The sequence below is a fragment of the Festucalex cinctus genome, chromosome 21, assembly GCF_051991245.1.
Source record: "Festucalex cinctus isolate MCC-2025b chromosome 21, RoL_Fcin_1.0, whole genome shotgun sequence".
In the NCBI taxonomy this organism is placed as follows: Eukaryota; Metazoa; Chordata; class Actinopteri; order Syngnathiformes; family Syngnathidae; genus Festucalex; species Festucalex cinctus.
In genome coordinates, this window is record NC_135431.1 from 5,492,602 (window position 1) to 5,518,705 (window position 26,104).

At 38.3% G+C, this 26,104-nt stretch overlaps 2 protein-coding genes across 8 annotated transcripts in view; both read right to left on the minus strand.

Moving 5' to 3' along the window:
* katna1 (katanin p60 (ATPase containing) subunit A 1) overlaps positions 1–18,829 on the minus strand; it is a 36,238-nt gene extending 17,409 nt beyond the window's left edge. For both annotated transcript variants that reach the window (XM_077511086.1, XM_077511084.1), the window contains exons 1-2: positions 18,681–18,829; positions 10,042–10,111 (exon numbers count right to left, since the gene is read on the minus strand). The gene's annotated coding sequence lies outside the window, so the exon portion shown is untranslated. The remainder of the gene's footprint in view (positions 1–10,041; positions 10,112–18,680) is intronic.
* A 4,173-nt stretch (positions 18,830–23,002) lies between these two features.
* cnih3 (cornichon family AMPA receptor auxiliary protein 3) overlaps positions 23,003–26,104 on the minus strand; it is an 87,186-nt gene continuing 84,084 nt past the window's right edge. For all 6 annotated transcript variants that reach the window (XM_077510527.1, XM_077510526.1, XM_077510525.1 and 3 more), the window contains one exon: positions 23,003–23,455. Coding sequence is in view for 1 of the 6 variants with exons in the window: in XM_077510523.1 (XP_077366649.1) it covers positions 23,428–23,455 (28 nt within the window). In the remaining 5 variants the exon portion in view is untranslated. The remainder of the gene's footprint in view (positions 23,456–26,104) is intronic.

Below are 26,104 nucleotides of genomic sequence, written 5' to 3' on the forward strand. Positions count from 1 at the left end.
ATGTGAATTGACTTTGAGTGATTACGTATAGCAGGATATTCCGTGCCCCGCACATCGTTTTAATGAGAAACCAATGGCTTGTGGCCTGAGGGGAGGATGTCGAGTATCTGCTGTAATGATCGCTTGTGGAGGACACACTCAAAAACGGCCATAGACATTTTCTCAGCAGTTACTTCTGCACCAGCTGGTCCCAAGTCACACGCAATTTCCTCGGATTTTCTTCATCTTTTGTGAACAAACGTTTTTAAAATGAGGGGAAACTAAAAATCCGGGATGCTGAAGCAAAACTGGAAACTAATGATCAAACGATGAAAGGAGGATGCGGGTCTGAAAACTAACTATTAGCCATATCAGCGCGTGTCAGCACTTTGAAAATCTTATCTTTCTGGAGCAACGCTCAAGTCATTAACATACTGTAGGGTCGACCGCAGAGGACGACGAGGAGATAATACAGGAGTTGGAGAACAGGAAAATGAGCGAAATGACTTTCAGGTATCTGTTATTGACTTGATATATGGTGCCTTGAGATACAAGGAACGACGTGAGCTTTTCCAAGGCAGGCACACCGGAAGAAGCAGCTGATGCAATGTGACAAAATATGTGTTATTTTTAATTATAATGAATTTCTGCTTCTGCCATGTTAAAGACTCTGCGCCTCCTAGTTTAATTTAAAGCGAATGAGACGAGCCCCTTCTATTGGCTGGGAAGGTAGTCGGCTGTGCTCACACCCACAACGGTGTAAACTAGTGTTGTTCCGATACCGATACCCAGCTTTGCAGTATCGGCCGATACCGATACCATACCGATACTTAAGATTTTTTTTTCCTCAACGTGAAAAAGCTGTCCTGCCATTGGTTCAGAGCATTCAAGGGCCAATAGGATATCTTAGATCGGCATGCAGTGAACATGTGCACCACAAAGACAAACGATGCTGCATCCAAAATCCTATATTAGCGTTGGAATTAATGGTATCGGCATGTTACTTGTGAGTAGTCACCGATACCACTGTTTTTATGCAGTATCGGCACCTCTGCCGATACCAGTATCGGTATCGGAACAACACTAGTGTAAACTGAATGTAACTAACCCAATATACATTTTTACTAATGGCATCTAAGCGCAATGAGTGTCCCCCTCACATTTAAAAAAAATAAATAAAAAAAATAATAAAATAAAGTGTTTATACTCTCATCTATCTTGTGTTTTTTCAGTCTCCATCCCTGACTGTTCTTCTTGCTGCATGTCTGGCTCACCCCCCGTGGCACTTCCTTTGAGCACACCATATCAAACACATCAAAAGGATTTGCTGGAGCTGCCTCTGTTTTTTTGTTTCTCTGTATATGCACAACTGTGTGCATATGCGCGCCTTTGTGTGTATGTGTGTGTGTGTAGTCCTGCTACACAATACGTCTACCTTCATATACCGGCCCTCACGTACATAAAGTACCGAGCTTGTTATTCTGAGCGCATATTCCCTCGGGGAGGTGATCCCGCAGCTAAGCTATTCCTCTCTCAACGAACGTAACGGGTCAGAACGCTCATATGCTGTACCTACGGAGTATAGGAATGGTTTGCAGCTTATGCGGCGCATATGTGGCAGTGCCCTCCGTTACTATGCCTTTCGGCGGTTTTCGGTGATCCCCCACCGCCTCGCTCTCATCCTCACGTCTTTATCCCTTTCTGTCCTTTTGCTCCAATGTTATTTTTCCCCCTTTTTGTTTTTTTTTTGGCTGGTTTTGTTCTCCCACGGTAAACACGCAACACAGCCGTTATTTCTGCATCACATTGTTATGCGCCATCTTAGTAATTTTTCTGTGTTTTGACATCACACTGTCTTCTTTTGCCAATCTTGTCTATTGTAAATCCAAACTGGATATAGACGCAGTGTGAGACAGTCGTGAATATCGCTTCTAAACATCTCCGCCAGTAAACAAAATTCTGCATGAAAAATGAACCTATGACGGCAGCAAAGTCCTACAAAAAAAAAAAAAAAAAACAAGCTGAAAATGAATCATTTTCCCTTCTCGTCCGCCTAGCACAAAAACGACTAGTGTTCCCTTGTTTGTGTTTTTTCTTTTCTTTTTTTCCCCTGTGTATGTGTGCGTGCGTTTGCGTGAAAATATATACAAATTTATACTCATTAATTCACCTAAAACCTTATAAAAATCCCATTTCCCTTCACCTTAACCAGGTACTTCAGAGTCTTGCCAGAGTCGTGAGTTTCAAATGGTCAGGAGACCAGAGAAAAGGTCAGAAAAGATCAAAAGAAAAGAAGGACAAATCAAAGTGAAATCCAGCACGGGCCAAACACTTCCTGCCTTCCCCATGGTCACAAAAACAAGGTCTTACGCCAACCCCAGAAGCCTCTAAATTCCAACAAATTAACGAGATCTCAATAGACCAGAGGAAAAACTAAAGAGAGGAAGGAAGGAAGGAAGGATCGATGAGGGGGTTCATTTTTCGCTGACTTTTTACAGCGCGCGTTTTGGTTTGTTTATTTATTTATTTTTTTGGTCTTTGCGCGGCCGTATCTCTCGAAGCCGGGGACATACGGGCATCTGAGGTTCCCTGCAGTGTAGCAGAGAAGGGAAGGCCATCTGGTAGCGGGTCTCTGAGCTCGTTTTTTTTTTTTAAGTCTGATTGAATCCCTTCATGCTGCTGTTGGCCTGGGGATGGTAGAATGTGTGTGTGTGTTTTTTTTCCCCCCTCTCCTCTATGAACATTACGAAGTCAGGCTCGATGAAGAACACCCTAGTAGACAAACCCAATGAAAAAGGGATTCTGTGACAAGCTTGTTCATGTTGGCTCATTTCCTGCTTGGACTTTTATTTTGAAAACCCAGCTTCCTGTGAACCATTTCACAGCTTTACTAGACCTTGTTCGCTGCCTCATTGCTTTCACCCGTTTCTCTCTATCTCTCTCTGATTGTCACTTACTGTACGCTCCAGTTCTACCGCTTCCTGAACCAGTTTTTGGACCTGCCCGTTAGCTGACCCTGCCTGCCGCATCGAAATCCTGCTTGCTATGCTCGACGGCCAATCCATAACCTGACTCCATTCCATTTTCACATCAAATCTTCTTTGTCTGTTGCGTTTGGTATGTTTATGTAACTCATTAGCCCCCCACTCCCCCCTTGCTAAATGCAATTTTCTGCCACTGCTGTCTGCCAGGGTTAGTCGAATAGAAATACTTAATAAGACATCTTCAACTTCCATTTGCACACAATGCATTAGCCAGCCTACTCTGCCACCTTAACATCGCACGAGTGTCCTTCAAAGTCAATGTCAATAGGTACTGCATTAATATTAATTTTAAAAGTGCGTCTGGTTTCCTCTCCACTGTTGGAAAAAACAGAGTTATTACTGGATAATGCACTTCAAGGCAGAGTGGCTACACTGAATTAAATAAAACACCGGATTCACTTCACAAAACGAAGTTATTTGTGGCATGTAATATGTACGCTTTGATTAAATTAAAAAAAATATTTGCCATGGTTGCTCTACTATGTCAGTCTAATTTTTCTGCATATCTTGCAAATGCACACAAAACATTTTTAAATGTATTATTTGGAAAATAAAGAACAGACCAGTATTATTATTATTATTATTATCAATATTAATAATAATAATATTAATAATAATAATAATAAAATAATAATACAAAATAATAATAATAATAAAGGACAATTTACTGACTACCTCTTTAAGTGCAAAAACTCATTTTGTGCATGTTTTCCCACACAAAATCTTCCTTGCAAAAATGTGTTGTTTTCTGACAATTAAATCCCGTGTCATATGACACACATACATAAACACACAGAGTGAATGAGGCCAGTGCTGCAGTACTAACACGGCAGAAAAGAACTTCACAAGTGAAAACCAATTTACATGTTCATAATATCACAATAATAACATTAAAGCTGCCAACAGCAAATGATGAAAGCCTCCAATTGTGGAGAAGATGTCTTAATGCTCCAGAATTTCCTCGCAAACATAAACAAGACTGCTGAAAGAGGCCTAAAGGGGACAGTCTGTTAGATTCATGAACTTCATTAAAAACGGCAGATACTCGTTTGTCCATTCTTACGGTCAAAATTATTTTTTAAAATTCAAATTGAAGGCATCATGGTTTCACTTCCAAAGACAAGATTTGATTCTGGGCGCTTCTGCTCACTGCTCCTCGGGGATGATTAAATGCAGAAAACTAAATGCTCCGTATACTGTATATAATATTTTATTTCAGTGGTTCACAAATACGCCTTCCTTTGGAGGAAGAAGACATCTTAAAGGCCCAGTCTGCCGTTTTCACTCAGGAAAATGTACTTTTTAAATACAGGATTTAAACAAACAAACTACTTCTCAATTTACAGATCTGGCTTCTCTTAATTTCTGGTGGTGATTTTACCCAAAATCAACACCCCCCAAGCCTGTATTTTGCCATGTTGTGTTTGTTTTGTAAATAGCGGGACGTTTCTGTGGAAAGACAGTGTTTACACCCACCCAGCCAATCGCAGAGCGGGGGGTGGCGTGTCGCAAACGGGGCCGGGCGAATGTGTCGGCTGCGTGACGTCACTTTCGTGGCAATTTGAAAGCACGCACGGATTATTATTATGATTTTTTTTTTCCACTCACTCACTCATGAAAGCTTCTGTGAGTGAAAAAGAAAAAAAGAAAAATCCATGCGTGCTTTCAAATTGCCGCGGGAGTGACGTCACACAGCCGACATATTCGCCCGGCCCCGTATATGTTCAAACGCAGTTGCTGTGTTTACCATTCAAAAATGTTCACTCCAAATTGGCATGTGACGCTTCTGTAGCTCTTTGATTTTAATTGTGCAAAGTGATAGGAGTGATCACATTAGTTACAGTACAGTATATAACTAAATCTATCTATATCTATATTAGAGATGTTTTTATTTTGGCACAAACACTGGATCAAAGCACGCATTATTGAAATTGATGTTGTTGAGCCAACAACTGCTTATACAAATCATTAGCGCCCCGTAAAGAACCAGCTACTCAGTAGCCTCTAATTAATCCCCTGTTATTTCTTTTCGCGCCGCTTCATTCAGTCTCGGAAGCTCATCCACTCCCGCCCCTCCCATGTTCCTCATTTTCACTTCAATGTCCTCGTGGAACCCTCCTCACAAGGACATTGACAGGAAGAGTCGATAATTTCCGGAACCCCCATAAAATCTCTTTATTAGACTGTTAGTAAAGGTCATATGATGAATATTGTTGTTTTGCAGAGTGAACTTGATTGTTTGATACTCAATCCTTGATCTATGATGCAGTATTTTTTTTTTTCTTATTTGATATGATCCCTGAGCTATAATCTCCTACCGTCCATGGAATTGTGTGTCACGGTGTCATGCTGTTATTATAGGATGCTGCAACCACCACTCATTGATGTCAAGCTTGGGTGGGAAAAAATAAATAAATAAATAAAAGTCATGCTGCTCTTCCTTTTATCTGCTTACGGTCACCAACATTTTGATGTTTTGATGTGACCACAAGCTATTGTAGCTCTGGAAAACAACGATTGTTACATATACACTAAAATGTGTAAATATTATGAATTAATATGTTTACAATTTTTTTTTTAACAGGGTCTGGTCTCTCTAACAGATTTTCCCACATATTTTTTTTTCAGTTGTTGTCACATGTACATACTAAACAGCCCATACATGCCAGAAATTCCCGCTTATTTCCCCAGCATCTCTTTTGTCAAAATATCACATCTTGACGTGACAATACAGATTGAATCCTAAGAAAATATCTTACTTGAAATACGAGTGTCCTTGAGCTCTTTCTCGATCAGGCTTATATTTCGCTTTCCTATAGGCTAACAGAGGACAAATGGTTAAAAAAATAATAATAATAATAATAATAATTTTAAAAAACCACACTCACCGATACCATTAATGCAGGATCGGAACAACACTAGTTCAAACCTCACATAATTCTTAACTACGATTAAGTTCACCATTTTTTTTTTTTTTTTTGTGCACCTAATTTTACATCAACAACTGCAGCAAATTTGGCTTAATCAAAATACCAAGTCACCAACTCAAGACTATTTTCTCACATATTGCAACCATGGCCTGGCAAACGGCCTCATGAGTTAGTCGAAATTAGTCAGTAGTAAACAAGCTTCTACAATGGAATAGTTGTCAAATGCAGAAAAAGTGAGAACCTTGCAGGGGTGACTTACAGCGTGTCAGTGTTCGAATTCATTTCAAATGCATGAAAAATGTATAATGCCATTATGTGCCGTCAACAGCTCTGCAATGTTTATTTTATGCATACATAGTGTAACAACAGTATGATAGGGTTTGTATAAGTATGAATACATGTACAGTTTTGTGTGTAAAATAAATAAATAAATAAATCAATCGACCCAAGTGACACACACTGATGAAAACTCAGTTTTTTTTTGTTTTTTGTTTAAATGAGCAGATGGCGTCCAACTCGTGATGCAACTAGAAAAGTCCATGGCTAAAACTTTTTCTTCCCTTCCCCCGTTTCCTTTCCAAAAGATTTTTGTTGCTCATTAGCGAAAACTAAGCTACTCAATTAGCTTTGAATGGATGCTCCTTTTTCCCCCCAAACACACGCTTGAAATGCTGGCTCCGCTCACGACTTGAACTTCTTTCCTGGACCTCAATCTTGGCTCAGCTAAATCTCCTTGGGGAAAATGGAGAGTGGAGCCATCGTAAGATGCCAGGAGCAACGATTGAACCATCTCATATGGAAATGAGAGTCGCAAAAGAAAGCACACAGTAGTTAAACACCACTTGACGGGATGATTTATTCATATGAATATACACATAAATGCATATAAATATACAGTGGACTAAGGATGCATGATAACTGGATAGACGAGACTAAGTGCAATTTCTGGAGAAATTGCGTGGGAATGCTAATAGCTGAATGGTCAGATTTGAATGCATGTCGAATGCTTATGAAGTAAATTGAGAGATAAATTATGAAATTACTAACTGTGCCACTGAGCAGTGTAAGACACCTGGTAATGATGACAAGTTATATGTATGGAAGTGGGCGTGGAAAGTGATACTTAGGAAAAGTTCAATGTCTGTTCCATTGAAAATGAATGGGGAAAAGTTGATATTTAACGCTAAATTGTGAAAATACTGTAAGTAATGTGGAATCAGACGGTGTATATAACCCGGAGGGTGTGAATTTTTGAAGCTAGTTGAAATTTGAACAATGTAAATTGGAAGTATTATGTGGGAGTTTATTTCTTTGGGGGAAAAAAAACGTGTAATGTGGCAGGTTTGAGAAAATAACATCATTATATTACACAACACTGAAAATAAAATCATGACCTTCTAGTATAATTAGTCTCATCTGGAAAAAACAAACAAAAAACCTTTATACAACCAGTGATATTTTATATAGCCATTCTTTGCTCAGGGGTGTAGTTTAAATGTCATGTGGAGCAGTTGTGTGCACATTCTGCCTCAGACATCACATACAGGCAATATTAGGGATGTAACGATATCCAAACATCACGATAGGATATTATCACTATATTGCGGGGAGATAGGTGAAATTTAAAAAAAAAAAGATCACATTGGAAAAAAAAAAAAAAAAAAAAAAAAAAAAAAGACCTCATACTAAAAAAAAAAAAAAAAAAAAAGCACAATATTGTGCTTTTGTACATAACAATGCATATAAAGCAACTACAATCTCTAATAACAATATTGAGGCACTTATTTGCTAATGCAAGCACACATTTAATCGCTTCACAAGCAAATTAGATTCCCCTTCATCTGACAATTGGCATAGACTTTAAACATAGAAGGCCAAAACATCCCAAATGAAAATTAAATTGCACAAATAAACTAGCCACTAGAATGTGCTAGAACTGCACAAATGGAACTCAATTTTTTATATATATATATATATATATATATATATATATATATATATATATATATAAAATTGAGTATTCAGATCAAAGATAAATGGCCTTACGCTTTGTCACTGTTCTTCAGTAACAATGCTGCAGCATAGCCAAGCAAACATACAAAATGATGCAGCATAGCTTTGATGCTATGCTAATGCTTTCAAACACTTTTTTTTTTTCCCCCTCTCTCTCCATGAAATGATGAATGGATGTTTCACACTTGTTGCAAATAATTTGCAGTCAGTTTCCTGTCCCTCAGTGTTCCTGTTACCAGCTGGGATTCATGTTGCAAGCCATCTGCATTTAATCTTTTTTTATCGCTGCTCGCCACAAATGTGAAAAGGGCCACGTGTTTCCACTTCTAATGAACACCGTTGTTGACAAATTTGACTACATACCAATATATCCACTAATATGATATATTGTGTAAATTTAGAACAATGCAGAGCAGCCATTAACAAGGGATACATATAAATTCTCATTAGTGCTTGAAATACAGGAGGCGACTTGACCTTCTGTTAACTATTTGAAACCCAACCACTATAAATGGAATATTGTTTAGGCGTAATGTGGTGACTATACAAATGAAGATACACCAGGCTACAATGCGTTAGCTTGCGGATTAGCGGCTCTTTGGGAGTTAGCGTGCGGGCTAACGGTTAGCCCGCGAGCTAAGCGCTAGCTCGCGAATTGACAGCTATTTGGGAGTTAGCGTACGAGCGACAGTTAACCCCCGAGCTAACCGCTTGCTCACAAATGAATAGCTATTCGGGAGTAGTAACAGTTAGCCTGCGAGCTAAGTGTTAGCTCGCGAATTAGCATGCGGGCAACTATTGATAAAAGCAAGCAGTGAGCGAGTCCGTGTGCGTTCCTGTGTGCAAGCCACATTATAGTTGGTGCAGAAGCTGATGGCAAAGCACTCCAAGTAAAAGTCACTTATGGTGGAGACACAAGCGCCGTTGATGATGCACTTTTTGTTTTAGAACTTTAAAACAAAGATAAGTAAAAGATGAACATTGAGCATTTCAGTTATATTTATATTTTTTTTTAGAAACTCACTGTAGTAAATTTCAATAAGATATTTTCATTTAACTTTATAAGACATAATGCTGAGCCTGGGGGCACCATCCACTTTGTGTCAGAATTTCAAAAGAAAGTTGTCTATTTTCTAAGGCTTAGAATCTAAGCTCTAAAAACCTTTAACATGTTGCAAATCACAAAAGCTGTTTAATAAACATGCTTAAAGGCATTTAAGCAGTCAAGTGCTGAAGTTTTCCATCCATCCATCCATTTTCTGAACCGCTCGTTCCTCACAAGGGTTGCGGGGGGTGCTGGAGCCTATCTCAGCTGGCAGTAGGCGGGGTACACCCTGAACTGGTTGCCAGCCAATCGCAGGCTGAAGTTTTTATTGTTCTAAATTTAGACACCAACTTTTTTTTTTTTTTTCCTGCAAATGAATATCGGCTTCAAATATCGGTTATCGGCCTTCTTGACTATCGGTATCGGCCCTGAAAAAAAAAAGCATATCGGTCTATGGCTAGAAAAAATTAATAAGGGAGAGTCATAGTTTTTTTTTAGTAACATTTCACTTTGTATAATTCTGGACTATATTTATTGAGCTGTACGAAACCAATTCGCAGTGTAAATTGAATTTCGCCTTTAAAAGAACACGAAGCATTACTTTGTTTTTGTTCCGTGAAAAATGACATGTTCCTACTTTGGAAATGACAGTAGTTCGTTAACATATCAAAAGACGCAAACGCCGACGGCGCCGTCGTCACGATGGGAGGAAAAAGAATCGGAATTGTCTCGACACCAGGAGACTGCTTTCACATTCATCGTCACGTTGCACTTTGATCAGCGAGGATGCGACTTAAAAGCATCCGATGGGTAATTTGCGGGCTCACGCTTCGTGGATGCCGAGACTTTGAACCTCTAATATATACAAATACCTGTTTAGTGTATGTTGTTGTAAGAAGTGCAAGGATCACGTTTGAACTCGAATGGCTTCCTCATACATTAAAATAAAAAATAAATTGGTATTGTGTTTACTGAAGACTAAATTGTATTTATGTGTGAATTTGAGTGTATATTGTTATTTATCTAGTACCTTGTGGCCGTGGTGTGTTGGTCGGGAGTCCAGGTTGTAGCCCATGTCTTGTTCAGTCAGTTTGGCTCCCCTAATGAGGATTAAACAGTACAGAAAATGGATATATGAATGACTTGTCGTCATTCAATTAACTCATTCACTCCCAAAAACGTATAAATACGTTCTATTTTAAATATTGCCATGCTCCCAAAGATCCCAAAGATGTATTTATGCATTTTGGGTTAGATGCAGCCTCTGAACTGAAGATAATGCTTGAACCAATGGTAGTTATTACAAAAACGGCCAGCAGATGGCAGCAGAGTATAAGAGATCAAAAAGCTAATTTTCCCCACAGTTTTAAACAGATTTTTAATAATGATGAAACTTAACCATACTCTAATGCTAACTGATGCAAAATGGAAAAAGATAGAAATATACTTTTTTTCTGATGAAAGAAGAGGCTCTAATCTTTCTTTTGGTAGATTCCATGTTTTTATATCAATAGGACACAATATTATATGGGCCTTGCAAAAATCAGTCAAAATCCAGTAAAATAGCGACAATGTCCTGGAAGTGAATGAGTTAATGAAACAATTTGTTGTGAGGTCAATAATAATAATAATAATAATAATAATAATAATTCTAAATATATTTTATATCAATTGCATTCTATGTGCTTCTCATGCTGAGGTTGTTAATATTCATGCATGGTTCCATGTGGCGCTCCTTTAAAACTAAATCGGAAGGTCTTCCTCCAACCCCGGACGTACACGCTGGGAGCAAAATGGAGATCACGCTGAGATGGAACACAAAAGAGCACACTCCAACAAACAGGCAAAAGGTGCTCACACACAGCCTAAGTGAAAGGTGAAAGCCGCTAAAAGGGGCGCCATGTGGTTTGGAATGGCAGCCTTTTATTGATATTTAATCAATCCAAATGTTATCTCTTAACACTGTTCTCTGACAGAGAAGGATGATATTTGCTAATGTGCTATTGCAGCCAATCAGGTTTCAGCTTGCCCAGCTTGTTTGTCGCAGACACGTGTCTCTTCGTTATTAATCAGTTTAATTCAGTCTTGCCCACTAAATATTGAATAAAAAAAAATTTCAGCCACTCTGCGTTTTATTGTGGAACATTGTCAATATTTACGGTAGCTTTTTGCTAACTAGTGCTAATGTTAACACAAAGTTGTCAAACAAGGTCAATATTTACGTCAGTCAGTCAATATTTACGGTAGCTTTTTTGCTAACTCTAGTGCTAACGTTAACACGAAGTTGTCACTGTTTTCAACATGGTAGATAAACAATATGTTCCCTCTTTTGTTCTAGTCTACTTTGTTCTGCTTCAGCAAATTTTTCAAAATTTCCACTTGCCTCAGGTGTACACTGATGAAATAACCATTTTCAAAATGACTGCTGAAGCACTATCATGTCAAAGCTAAAAGATAAATCAGAACTGTGGCGTTAGCGCAGATTAGCATTAGCTAACACATTTACCAGTGTTTGCTTCTGCTAAGTGGCAGGTGTCGATATGCATTTGTGTTGTTTGTTTTTTTTGCCACATCACTAAACATAGTTCTAAGGATGCTACATTAGCAAACAAAAAAAAAAAAACAAAAAAAAAAAAAAAGTATTTCATCACTCTTGGTTAGAAAGGGATTGAGCGGTTACGGGTTTGATTCGGGGTTCAGTTACATCTAGTTCCCATCGTCTTTGTCTGAATTAGTTTTTGTCTTCTTAAACTTGGTCTGCTAATTCCTGGTTCACTTTTATTTCACATGGTGAAACAGAAAACATGGCAATGCGCCAAAACAAAAAGGTGAGACAGAATTATTGGTGAGCGTCCTTTGCTGTACATTGCCAAATAACGCAGCAGTACAAGAATAAACACAACTGTCCATATAATAATTCACCAAGTTACAGTCATTTACAATAATCCAAGTACAATGTCAGAATTTGTCAAGTTAATTATTCTACGGTTGTCAGCAATACTGTCTCGCTGTCAATATATTCAAGATGCACAGCTTTTGCAAGATGTTTGTTCGCAACTAGGTCCTCTCCGACACCACATCATCACCGAACAGCAAATTATACACAGAAAGATGCTGACTCAATTTAGTTTAGTTTATTCATTTTTTCCTTTCGGACACATTACAGTTTACATCAATCACATCACATCATTTGCAACATTGACATCCGAAAGAAGGGCTGACGGGTAGAAGCCGAAGCTTATTCGAGACCCGTCCCCATCGACCCATTACTATAACGCATCAATCATATACATTATTTAGAATGGTCATTAATTTTTATCGTTATCCATCCCATACTATCAAATCACATAGTAGTCATGGCTGCTGGCTACTGAAGCAGCTTTACTGCAGGTTAAAAGTCTCCGTGGCGATTGATGAAGGGCCGTGGTGTTATTTTCACACGTTATATGCGAGATGGACCCCGTGAGATCTCATACCTCTTTAGAGCTCAAGCAAACTATCTCATTATGAAATTCCCAAGCAACAACGCCTTTGTTTAATTGAACGTGTCAGTGCTGTCAGCGGATGGAGGCGGAAGTGCGAGATTGCAGAAGGCTGGCCAATGTTGATAGCTTCCAGGAAGGCAATCGGGGTCGAGCGGCAGAATGGAGGTCGCCGAATGTAATACTTTAGCCCAACACAAAGACGCCATTCAATAGCGGAGGGCAAGGAAATTGATCCGCAACAGTCTCCGAGGAGCCGTTGTTTACCGTCTTCACAATTTGGCCGCACCAAGAAGAAACTGAGTGGGCTGAGAACGACATTGAGGAGATGAAGGCAAGTTTTTAGGCTGTTTTCGCGGTTTGGTCATGTGACATTCACAAGCTGAGCTGTGATTGGTTACTCGAGCCCTTGTGATGTCATTTTTCAGTCGACAGCAAGTTGCAAAATGTGTTTTTAAAAAAAGGTACTAAATGTACATGAAAAATAATGAAAATATTGAATTTATTATAGGAAAAATAATCATTTTTGACTGCCAAAAATGGCTAAATAAGTAAAGTCTCCCTTTAAAATAAATGAAAAATACAAATGCACACCACAAACTGTGACATGCAATACAACACAAGATGCGATTAATCTGATTACAAATGATACGGGCAATATCGTGATATTAAAACCGCCACAATATCGTCGTCATGTTCACAATATTTAAAAGGAACACATCTGTGAACAAAAGTCAGGTTGATTTCCATTTGTGTAGTTCTAGCACCCTCTAGTGGCTAGTTTATTAGTGCAATTTATTTTTCATTGGGGATGTTTTGGCCTTCTATGTTTAAAATCTATGCTAATTGTCAGATGAAGGGGAACCTAATTTGCTTGTGAAGCGATCAATGTGTGCTTAATATTGTTATTAGAGATTGTGGGTGGTTTATATGCATTGCTGTTATGTACAAAAGCACAATATTGTTTTTTTTTTGTTTTTTTTTTTTACAATATTGTTTTTTTTTTTTTATATCGCCAACCCCCCACAATATCGTGATAATTATCGGATCGTGATACGTTTGGATATCGTTACGTCCCTATTTGACAGCTCTAATTTCAGTGCAAATGTTTAAAATATGGCCTATAACTGTCTTGTTTGAAACCCATGTCAGTAAATAGCAACCTGCTGCCCCAGCTTGATTGTTTCCAGTACTTAACTTAGCGATTAAACCTCCCCACTGGAAGACCTAAAAAAAAAAAAATAAAAAAAAAAGGGCTGCGGCAAAACACTGTTGTTGAGGTAAAATGCATCATTGTAGTGTGGGTTGTGGGCTCTATTTTGGGAGTTCAACTGTCTGAATCAGCCCCAGGGCTCTTTGAGAATACAGTATCCCATTCCCATGTTTACTGAGGGAAAGATGATAGTTCGTTTTCCAAAATGCTAATTTATACCTTATACAGTTTTGTTGTACAGTATGTACTATATGAAAAGGCATTTCACGATTTGTTTGTCTTTCAATTCTCTGGCCCCCAATAAATAATCAATGTCATTATCCTGTTAAGTGTGTGATTTCTAGAACCATGGGGGGTCGTTGGCTTCCCTCTAGGGGGTGTACAAGACCACAGATCAACATAAGGTCAATTAAATCGCTCAGACAGACAAAATTAGAGTAGAATTTGGTTCCATTAGCACGCTGGTAGCGTAGCTGATACAAAAATTATTGTTGCGCCACAGTTCTCAGCTTTCAGGCTGAAGCAGATGGAGAAGAGAGACTTCATTAAAGGCTGTTTCTCGAACGGAGTAGGTAAGTAACAGTATCAGCGTGTGTGTGCGCGTTTTGGCCGCTTTAATTGAACAGTGTTGAAGGTCAGCTCGGCTTTAAGGATAGCAACATATCTCGGCTAATTAGCACTCCCACAGAGCGCCTCGCATCTGCGCTTCTCGAAGACGAGCATGGCCGCTTGCTCGCATGCGAAAAATCACTGCTTTGCAGAAATTCATTTTTCAGCATATATAGATTTATAATATACAAATGTTCAACTGTATTTAATGTGGATAATTGTATCCTATTGGGGTCCTCGTGATCAAGGTTATAACTAGTAATTTTACAATAATAGAGTAATTTGATGTATTTCAATACTATAAATTAACACTAATCAGTAGGGGTGTGCAACAACAACAACAACAACAAAAAAAAAAGAAAAAAAAAAAAAAAAGAAAAAAAAAGGGGATTCATAAAAGAATCGAGTTTCTCATTTATTAAGATTCAGAATCAATATTTAATATCCAAAAATCAATTTTATTTAAATTAGAACTGAAGAAGAAGGGGAAAAGTTGTAAGCAGTTGTAGCCCATGTGCTGTTTTTGTGGAAAAAAGGCACTTACAATACAAAATTAATAAATGTTTAAAAAAAAATAAAAAATAAAAAAAGACTTCAATGTTTCTATTTGTCATTTTGTCTTGCAAAACAGACTGGAGTAGATCGTGACATTTTTTTTGCATATCTAAGTTGAAGCAGAAATCATTTGTCAATCAAATAATTTTGAATCGAAAATCGTTTGAATTGAGAATCGATTCTGAATTGAATCGTAGACCCAAAAATTGCAATCGAATAGAATCGTGAGACAGTCAAAGATTGCCAGCCCTCCTAATCAGGATAAGAGGATGGATGGCAAGATATATATATATATTTTTTTTAATGAATTTATGGAATAGAAATTGATTTTCTTTACCTTTTTTTTTTTTAATTCCCATTTCTTGATTCAATTTTAATGAAGCCTTGATTTCCACCCCTCATACTTTGTAGATTTAGAGTTAGTTACAAAATAAAGCTTGATTGTTGCGCTAACCGAGTATGTACATAAACAAACACTTTTTAAAAAGAATTGTGGTTGCCTATACCCATGGATTCCTAGCTAATAATTGAAATCTATTATTAAATTAATATTTTCCAAATGATAATGGCCAGCAAGAATCAATCGTCTAATTATGACTTTCATAATTGAAACAGTACACTGTTGTACAGTAGTAGTAGTTTTTTTTTTTTTTTTTTTTAACCCGTCACGTGCAGCCATGCTTCTCTGTGCAAACGGTAGCTGTTGGCACAGTGCAGACGTTGCTTGAAGGTATGTTCTTACCGCCTTGTGACCCGACTATGTCACAGCAGATGTTCTGTTCTTATTGTTGGCTGCTCCTGATGCCACCTTTTACGCAATATACAAATGTGCTCTATTCGAGAGCTCTACTGTACTGCAGTATTTTACATGTTTAGTACATGGCTGTATTTCTCATATATATCATCGCTGTTTTGTTCTGTGAAAAACGGCAAGTCCTAAGGTATGCTCGTAGTATCCTTGTGATCAAATTCAAGCGCGAAATGCAAGGTGCAATTCACGTTTCATCTTTGGTTTTGACTGTAAGCATTTGATTAAGGAACTCATATTGAATGTGACAAATTTGCGTGTACTCCATATACTTTTTGTATATACTTCTCTTATTTCTTAACTCATTCGCTGCCAGCCATTTTAACAGAAGCAATCCAGTTCGCTCCTGGCTGTTTTACTGGATTTTGACTGATTTTCCAAGGCCCACAGAATATTGTGTTCTATTGAAATAAAAACATGGAACTGATCAAAAGAAAGATTAAAGTCTCTTCTTTCGACAGAAAAAAAAAAAAAAAAAGTATGTTTCTGTTTCCGTTTTGCAGCAATTAGCATTAGACTATAGCTAAGTTTAATCAATTTTCACAAATCTATTTAAACTAACTTGTGAGTAATTGAGTTTTTTTTCCAACATGGCCTTGGTTTATCTCCTTTGCTCTGCTGCCACCTGCTGGCCGTTTGTATAATAACTACCATTTCTGCAACCATTCTTGCATCAAAGCCTTCTGTATGCTCTAGCATTAAAAAACAAACAAACAAACAAAAACGTCTAAATACGTCTTTGGGACACAAAACAAAAAAATTTATTTGTATGTTATTGGGAGTTAACTACTGTATCTACATACATATATACTACTCCATACATACTTGTAAGTACATGCAGTACCCAAACATGCATAACATACACATTTATTGAAACAAGACAAAACGCCACATCAGACCAACTTCACAAAAATAAAGATAGCTAATCTTGCCCAGGCAGAAAACATAATTTGGAAATAATTCAGAGGAGCTGATGGGAAACTCCATTGAAGGCTTTTATAGTGGAAGGATTTCATAGTACACTTCAGTAGACAGCACTGCAGGACACTATGGAAGGTCAGTTTTGTTTTTCCTGGCAGGAAAAGTGTCGCTTGTTATTTATAACCCTAATTAGTCTGATGAAGAAGGGGTAGAGGAGCAGCTTCTGGTCGAGTTGAACGCAGGTTATGTTGACTAAAGCCTGAAAATAGTTCCTATTCGAGAAGATTAAAAATGCCTGAGTGGCATATTTATTTGATAGAAAAGTATCCGACCTCTGGGAAAGAACATGCACGTGCAGTCGTGACGCTATCAAATCGCTCTACCGACCACAAGCTATCCTTAGCTCCTCCCACCAAATACACACAACAATGAAGATGTCATACTTCTTGACACCGGCGACCTCTCGCGTCAACGTTTATCCGGCAGGACAAGGCGGCTTTATTTATAATGCGCATTTCACTCCCAAGGCGAATCAATGTGCTTCACACAAGCAAAAATATAACACCTACACAGTCAATTCTGTTGAATAAATTTGACTCTAATGAGGACCAAATACTCAGTTTATTAATAATATTTATTAGGGATATCCAAACATCATGATACGATAATTATCACGATATTGTGGGGAGGTTGGCAATATTTAAAAACGGTCACAATATTGAAAAAATAAATAAATAAAATACTTCAAGAAAGCGATCAAATACAGTATATGCAAAAGACAGAATTTTTTTTTGCTCTAGGAAAGACTCAAGAAAGACCCCCGTGACCCTTGTGAAGATAAGCGTCACAGAGAGAGTGGATGGATGGATTTAGTTTGACAGGATGGTCACCTGAGGACAGACGAACTGACAGGGTTGCTGGATGGCTCATCATTTTGGGCCAAGACGGTTTCTATTGGCTGGCCTACGTTCGTCTGCCTTTTTGTGGCCGGGGATTCGGAAATCGCCGGGGACAGTGGTGACAGAAAGTGATGGACAGGCAGTTTAAAAAAAAAAAAAAAAAGAAAAAAAAAAGTGGGAAAATATGTTTGTGATCAGACCCTTTTAGCACACTTGGGAATGTTCAAGAAGACATATTTCCTGGTCCTTAAAAGCAATATTTTCCATTATGGATGAGGGGGAAGACGTTAAGTGAGTCCTCCTTGCCTGTAAGTGGCGCTAGCTTGCAGCAGTTTTTCACCCAAAACTTCACCGGTTTGGAAATACTTCAAAATTGTGAATCTTAAACTAAAAGAGCATTTTTGTGTTTTATTTTGAGCGTTAAGACTATTGAAGAGTGACTATGCTGTTTTTTTTTGTCAAAATTAAAGGAGATATATTTATTTAAAAATATCTTTTAGTAATTTTTTTCTGATTTGTCACAAATGTACTACTGGTATCGGCAGTTGGTATCGGTGAGTACTGAGGGTCTGAAAAAAAAGTGGTATCGAACATCCCTAGTAAATGTTTGCAGAGTGATAGAAAAAGATTTTAGCACTGAGATTTATCTGCTTCCTGTTCAATCATTGTTGACAAATATTTTGTGAAAATGTCTTCACATACATGGATAACATGAATTATTAATAATGACACATTCAGTTCAGTTTGAGCAAATGTGTATATTCTACCAAATTAAGAAACATGAAGAAGAGATTTATAACAGCCATCGTTTTTCAACTGTCACTCGTCACGATGACATCATCGTAAGTTTGCATAACAACAAACGTCAAAGATTACACAGACAGCTGTTTCAGCATGGTTTGAAATAATACATTTCAGTTATAGACAAAATTATCCAAGGAAGATTTTACATGACCTAGCAGATGGATGATGTCACAAATCCATTAAGGGAAAGGAGTAACGCTCAATAGTCAGGCGGGCAGACGTTGCCAGAAACTCAAAGTGCTTTTGTCCTATTTTATACATGTGCCACAACACATAATTGAGTAGAGGAGAGCAATTATACCTCTATAGTAGAGATAAACATTACAATTAATCAAATTCAGATCGACTTTGCAATCTAGTGGAATGTAATTTTCATACCTTAAAACGTTGGCGTATCTCCAGATAATCTGTTTGATTTCAAAACTATTTTTCTTATTTTGTCTTGGAGTCTCTTTAGGTCAGTCACGATGTGTGTTTTTTTTCCGTTTTCTTGTGTGTGTCTTGTCAAGCATTGTCATGTCCACCTGTGTTGCCCAGGTGTGTTTCGTTGTGTCAATTAGTGTGTGTGTGAACTTGTGTTGCATTCGAGAACAGTCGGCAGTCGGATATATCCGAGTTGGTTTTTACCTGTTCCGACCTGAAAGCGTTCGAGGCGAAAGTAAACAACCAAAATGGCGGATAGTGATCAATTGTTTTTTTAATTTTATTTTTACTGTTTTTATCTTATTTCATAATCATTCCATACAGTTCACCGTATAATTTTCACGCAGAGAGATAGCGGCATACTGGCACGTACGTTGTGTTACGTGACGTGATGTCGAATATTTATGAATGAAGAAAGCTATCTAGCCCTGCGATTGGCTGGCAACCAGTCCAGGGTGTCCCCCGCCTAACTGCCCAGAGCCAGCCGAGATAGGCGGCAGCACCCCCCGCGACCCTTGTGAGGAATAAGCGGTCGAAAAAATGGATGGATGGATGGAAAGTAAATTGTGTTTTACCATTCACGGTCTGTGGTCGCCATTGTAGAGTGACGTCACTTGTAGTCCGTTGGTGAAGTCGGGGTCCTTCTTTTTTCCCCCGACTTCGCAAGTGGAGTTCAGGGGGCGTTCCCGTTTACACGTCCTGGTTTGAACTCGGAAAAGTCCGACTTCCGACCATCCTCATGTCTCCCCTTTGTCTGTGCAGATCAGAGATGATGTCCAAATTAAGGCCCGGGGGCCATTTGCGGCCATTTTTTCAGTGGCCCGCGACATCTGCTAAAAATGCCATTTGACTCAGTTCAAATAAAATAAACAAAACAAAAACATTTGGAGCTAGTCAAAGTAAGAAGGGAGGGTATCGAAAAAGTGGTGCCATTAAAGGTTATTTTAGTTAAATAAAATTAATGAAAAAACTAAAATAAAATAAAAAAATAATAATATTGTTACCGAAATAAAATAAAAACGAAAATGCTTTTGAAAAATCAAAAACTAACTGAAACTACATTTTATGTTTACAATGAACTAACTAAAACTAACTATAAACATGTCCTTCGTTTTAGTCTTTGGTAATTAATTTAATGTATGAGCCTTTGGGGGTGATTTTAAATGTGATTTTTTAGTATTTCTTTATTTCGATATCAACCGGAAAAATGATGTTTGAAAGTATGTCACACAGAAGTGACATCATCTAGCAGCAGCCAATAGAAAAGCACCAAAAGATGACGTTGCTCCTATTGTGTTTTTTAAATATGGCGCACAAGTAATACACATTTAAAAAAAAAAAAAAATCTAAAACTAATACTGAAACTAACTAAACTTCGTTCTTGCCGAAGGGGGCGGGGACACACGAGCATCTTACCATGAGCCTCCAGTCGTCCATGTTAGGTGTGTTTGTTGGCGTCGGAGCTGGCTTCCTGGTTTGGTCACAGTTGCATGTCCCGCCCCCCCAAAACACAACGTGGCTCTGTGATTGGTCCGAACCAACGGCGGTTCTCAGCGGGAGCGGCACAAGATGTATTCTCTGGGGTTTGTGAACTCACAAATCCCGCGATAATTCATCAAGGTTAAAAACCGCATGCTAGCTCAAAAACACAAGGGTTAGCATAAAGATGTTCTCAGGTGGTTAAATGTGATTGGCAGACACAAATCAGCTCAGAGCTGTCGGCGCATTTCATTCAATGCATTCTGTGGTCTGACACGCTTTTATGCCACAGTGACGTAATGGCGGAAACCGGCACGCTGTAAGCAACTTGATTCATCATTTATAATTTATATTTCCGAATGACATTCAAAGTCTGTTTTTACTGGGCCCTTTTTTTCCCCACACACACACATACACACACAAAAAAATCAATATGTATGAGTGGGATTCAGTTCTTTGCAGAGGGGGATTAAAATCTGCTCCCATGCTGAGGAAACAGACAAGTTCTACAGAAAGACCTGAAGTTCCAGAAAGCTGAGCACTGTGTGCCAGAGCCGCGGGACAAGAGCTCAGTGTCGTTCTCCGGCTTTAAGACGAAAGCTTGACGCTGGCAAGGACTTGTGGGAAAAAAAGAGAGAGGGGGGGAACTAATGCAACTAAATTCGTGCACACACAAAACACGAACGCGCACTTGATGAAGGGTCAGAAGGTAAAAGCGGTGGCTGCCTGGCGTAATTATGATGATATGCATGGAATCGGTACGGAGTGCTTACTCGGAAGACGGGTTGCCACCAATCTGTCACCCTGCGTCTGCCACGGGTTGGACGTACACTCGCACACCTGCTCTCACAGGCAAGTTCATCTCTTGGTCTCCGTTGCATCCCATAATTTCACCAACTTTGTCTGGTGCATTCCTTCCTCATGCTCCTTTTTTTCGCCATCTAAAAAAAACTCAGGACACTAATTAAAACTCATTTGCTCCCAATAATGTGTAAATACGTATTTTTTTATGTTTTGTGTCCCAAAGACGTATTTATACGTTCTTTTTTAAAAAAAAAATAAAAAATTTTTATGCTAGAACATACAGAAGGCTTTGATGCAGCCTCTCAACTATAAAGAACGGTTGCAGAAATGGTAGTCATTACACAAACTACTAATTACTACCAACACACGTTTGATTTTAAAATAGTTTATTTCATAAACAATATCTAAAATCACATACACAGTCAGGATAGAAAATGCTAGAATTGGAATAGGACATAATACAAGGGGGGATGAATTGCAGGACTTCCAATCTACTCCATGTTGATGACGGGGATAGGAACATGAGGTGCTTTGGATAATGACACAAAGAGGATGCAGACTACATTTGGGGAAACGCCTGCTCTGTCATGTGACCTATTGAGTATATCTTACTTGAAGGGAATCGTGTGTTATAAGCAAGCATAAGGTGGTGTATTTCGTTTCAGTGGAGGTGACGCCTACATCAGCTGCTACAGTTGCTTTTATTAGATTCCAAATCTAATCAACAATGCCCATTTGCACTTCATTCATCATTCTAAACATTTCCATAAACACGGATGCAATAAAATCTCACACTTGATAAAATAAATTATTACCCAAAGAGCATTTTGGTCCCTTGTTTAAATAGAACTAGAAAATCTTCACGTATCAGTAGCTTCCCTGTTTGAAATTTGACATACTGGAAGACCTTCACCGGTGCGCCTGAACTATCCACACATGATCATGAACACGCAACCAAATATTGCAAACGTGATTAAATACACGATTTGTGCAAATGTTTGGTGTAAATGAGACTTCTATCAAGTTTGCTTTTTTAGATGGGAGTTTTAGGAAAATTTTCTTATAGAACAGTAAAACAACATGAAGAAGGCAAAGCTGTATAGGTCCGTGTACTTTTCGGCCATTCGTTTTTTCCTTCTGATGCAAGGAAACGGAAAACGAACCAATTTCCGTTTTTTGTTTTGATGTATATGAACAAATAACGGGAAACGAGTCATCTCCCGTTTTTGTTACAAAAAAATGAAAATGAAAAATGGAAAACGAGCTCTTACCTGATGTTCTATTATGTGTTTATTTATCACAAATCGGTCAATTAAACGCGGCCGTAAACCATTTCCGGAAGCTGGTGTCTCCTTGATCCGGAAGCCGTTCATCTTCTGCGGCTTCGTCAATGCTGCCGTTGCAACGACAACTTGCTGCCCCCTAGTGTCTATTTCGAGGCCTCTGTTGGCGTCCATTCTTCGGGACTTCGAAGCGCACAATATTTATCGATGTCGGTGGGCAGATGGACTCATATATTTTGTTTTGGGGTGGGAAACGTTTTACTCCGCGAGAAGATGACAGAGGCCTCGAAATAGACACTAGGGGGCAGCAAGCTGCCGCTGCAAGCAGCAGCAGCAGCAGCAGCAGCAGTCGTGCCATAGCTTCAAAAGATGAACGGCTTCCGGGTCAAGGAGAAAACAGTTGCGGGAAACAGTTTACGGCCATATTTCATTTCCCGTCTTGTGCTAAATAAACACATAATACTGTATATAGAACATCAGAAAAGGGCTCGTTTCACGTTTTTTTAAACAATCGTATACATCAAAACAAAAACAGAAATCTGTTTGTTTACCGTTTTCCGTTTCCTTGTTTCAGAAGGAAAAACAAATGACCGAAAAGTACCCGGACCTGTATACAGTAGCTCCATGTTTCCATTGGAAATGCCTTTTGACAAAGAGTACATCAAAATGCCCGCCACGCTAAGTCATCATGAACGTATGTGCTGCTCCCCCCATTCTCCATTTCTGACTCACTGTTGCTGCTACGGTCGGTGAGGTTTCCGAAGCGGGACGACGTCTTGAGCTGCGCTGGATCGGGCAGTACTGCTGTGCCTGAGACAAACTGTGCAAAATGCTACTGTGCTTTACCATCATCGCTACTAGACAGTAAATACCGTTACTGCACCGCTCCATAGGAAACTCTATATGTGAGCGTGTTTTGTTTGCGTGTGTGTATGTGTGCGAGTTCACGTGACAAATCAAACTGTGAATAGTTTTTGTATGTATAGTCGAGCCATTAATATGCCCCCCCTTTTTGCTTTTGAGCTGAAAGGGCAGCAAGGAAGCATACTTTTATGTCTCTTGCAAAAAGCACTCTTGTAAAAATGGCAGTTTGTGTATCCAGAGGCTTTTTGTCTCTCCTCTTGTTGATACGTCAGTTATGAGGTAACCAGGGAGTAGACCATACTGAAACACAAGACGAAGAAGAGGGAATAGAAGTGAGTGGACAATATGATATGTGTATGTGTGTTTATGTGCGCAGTAGAAATGCTTTCCCTTTCCAACATGGACTGAAATAAACACAGAAACTGCTGTACATAATTATGGTTCTTTTTCTATCAGTATATACAGTTATTCACTTGGATAGGAAAAGCTGCCCATTGATGCTCATTTTAAAACATAATGGGGAAAAAATTTAAGCCCTCATATGCTGGTAATTCCGCAGAATCACATCGCTACATTCAGAACCAAAACAAACTGTACCTAGCTAATCACATTTAAACAGGCATTTTCTTATAGTATAATCAGTATGTCACGTCATAAATTGCACCTTGACACAGAGCAGGAAGTGCAACAACTGCAAATTTTCATTTCTTTGAGCATTACAAATAGAAGTGTAAATATGTTTTAGTTGCAAAAATTGTTTGCATTTCTTCTTATACTACTAATATAAACAGTAGTAGGGTTTGGGGGGTTGCAATATCAGGTTTCAAAGCAAACATGGTGAAGCAGCATTTAGATGTTATGCTGCACACAAATGGAATAAGTTGCCATCAGTTTTTAAATCCACATTTAAAAGTTTTTTTTTCAACCCATTCCTTTGATAAACACCTTTTAATTTTTTTTTTATTTTTATTTTATTTTTTTTAAAGGCAGGGTCTTCCGTTTTCACTCAGGAAAATGCACTAAGTACAGGATGTATACCCATGAACTCCTCCTCAATCTACACCTCTGGGCTTCTGTTAATGTGTGGTGGTGATTTTTTTCCTAAACCAAGCCTGTATTTTGCCATTTTGTGTTTGTTCTGTTAACAGCGGGACGTTTCTGTGTACAGACAGTTGTTTACCCCTCCATCCAATCGCAGAGCGGTGGGTGACGGGGGGGCGTGTCACTCACTGTCGGCAGACGGGGCCGGGCGAATTTGTCGGCTGCATGACGTCACTCCCGCGGCAACTTGACAGCACGCACGGATTTTTATTTTTGGTGGGCCCCTCAGAATGTTAAGGGGTTATTAAAATTAATTAAATTCTGTAAATTCTGTTTGTTAATACATTTTTTTTTTCAAGATTTTCAGCATTTTTCCTCTATTGGATAGTCGAATATACATATATATTTTTTTAAATCAATAAAGGTCATGATTGCAGGTTCTATAGTCTTTTTAAAGGTAACAATGTGACCAGCTCTTGTGCTTTCAAACCTAAATCCATTTGGCCTTTTCCTTAGACCTTATCAAGCTTAGATCTTTTTCAGTTAAGGATAATGTTGAACATAGTGTTAGCCCAATTGACCTGAGGCTAAGGTCGCTATAGATGCCACCCTGAGAGACACTATTATCAGCATCAACAACAAAATAAAAACAAAATACAATCATAGTTGTCGCGTATAAGATTTTGCCTTTATCTTAAAAAAACAAAACAAAACTCATGTTTGTACTCTGTCATTATGCATTAAAGCTGCAGTTGAAAAGCAAAAATAATTCCACAGAAGCATGTAATGGAGCGAGAATGTCCACAACAATAACCTGCAAAGTGAGTGATGTGTGCATTCATCCCGCAATACAGCGAACAATAAAATGACTCCACAGAAGTCACAGATTGTGAATTTAACACTTGTCGTCATGAGCTGTCAATTGACAAGTGCAGATCAGCAAAGAGCTAACTGAGTCAGTGTTCATTCTTTGGTGCCTTTGGGAGCTCACGACACTTTCGTTAATATTCACGCAAGTTTACTCATACGACGGCGTTTTAGGGCCATGTATAAATGTGCTTTTTTTATTATTATTTTTTTTTAGAAGGGGTGTAATATTCAGAGGAAAAAAACTCACAAATTTAAAAGAAATAAACTCGAAGATTTGTGATATAAAATGGCAAATTTGTAAGAAAAAAAAAAACCCTCATAAATTTATGAGAAATAAACTCAAAAAGTATTGGCACAAATATCCGAGTACGCGACGTGTATTTCTTGCAAGTTTCTGAGTTTATTTCTCATAAATTTGTGAGTTTTCCCCCTCATAAATTCTCCACTATTTAACGCCGCAAATTTGTGAGTTTCTTCGCGGCAATTTTTGTTTTTTTCTTGCAAATTTGCTACTTTAACGGCGTAAATATACAAGCTTTTTCTTGTAAATTTGTGAATTTTTTTCCTAGCAAATTTGCTACTATGTAATCTCACAAATGTGTAATTTTATTTTTCGTAAATTAGTGATTTTTTTTTCTCTCGTGAAAGCACAATTTTTTTTCACTCATAAAAAACATTTATGATCGTGTCTAAATTGTTTTATACAGTATGCATATTTAGTTCAAAATATTGTTATTATGATTATTATTTTTAAATAGAATCTTACATTTTGGTGTAAAATGCACCCAAGTTTGATTATTATTTTGACAGTCCAATGTAGAGGATTCGTCCCAGATTTTTAAACAACGAATATTGTGTTATAATATTAAAAGGGAAAAGAGCAAGTGTATTAAAAATATTCATCCCATAACTGCCCACATCTGAAAAACAAATTGGAACAGCATCAGGACAACATGCATGTGGCTCATACATAGAAAACAATTCAGGTTCAGGACCGGCCAGAGAAAAAAAAAAAAAATGTTGCAGGGAATGGAAGTG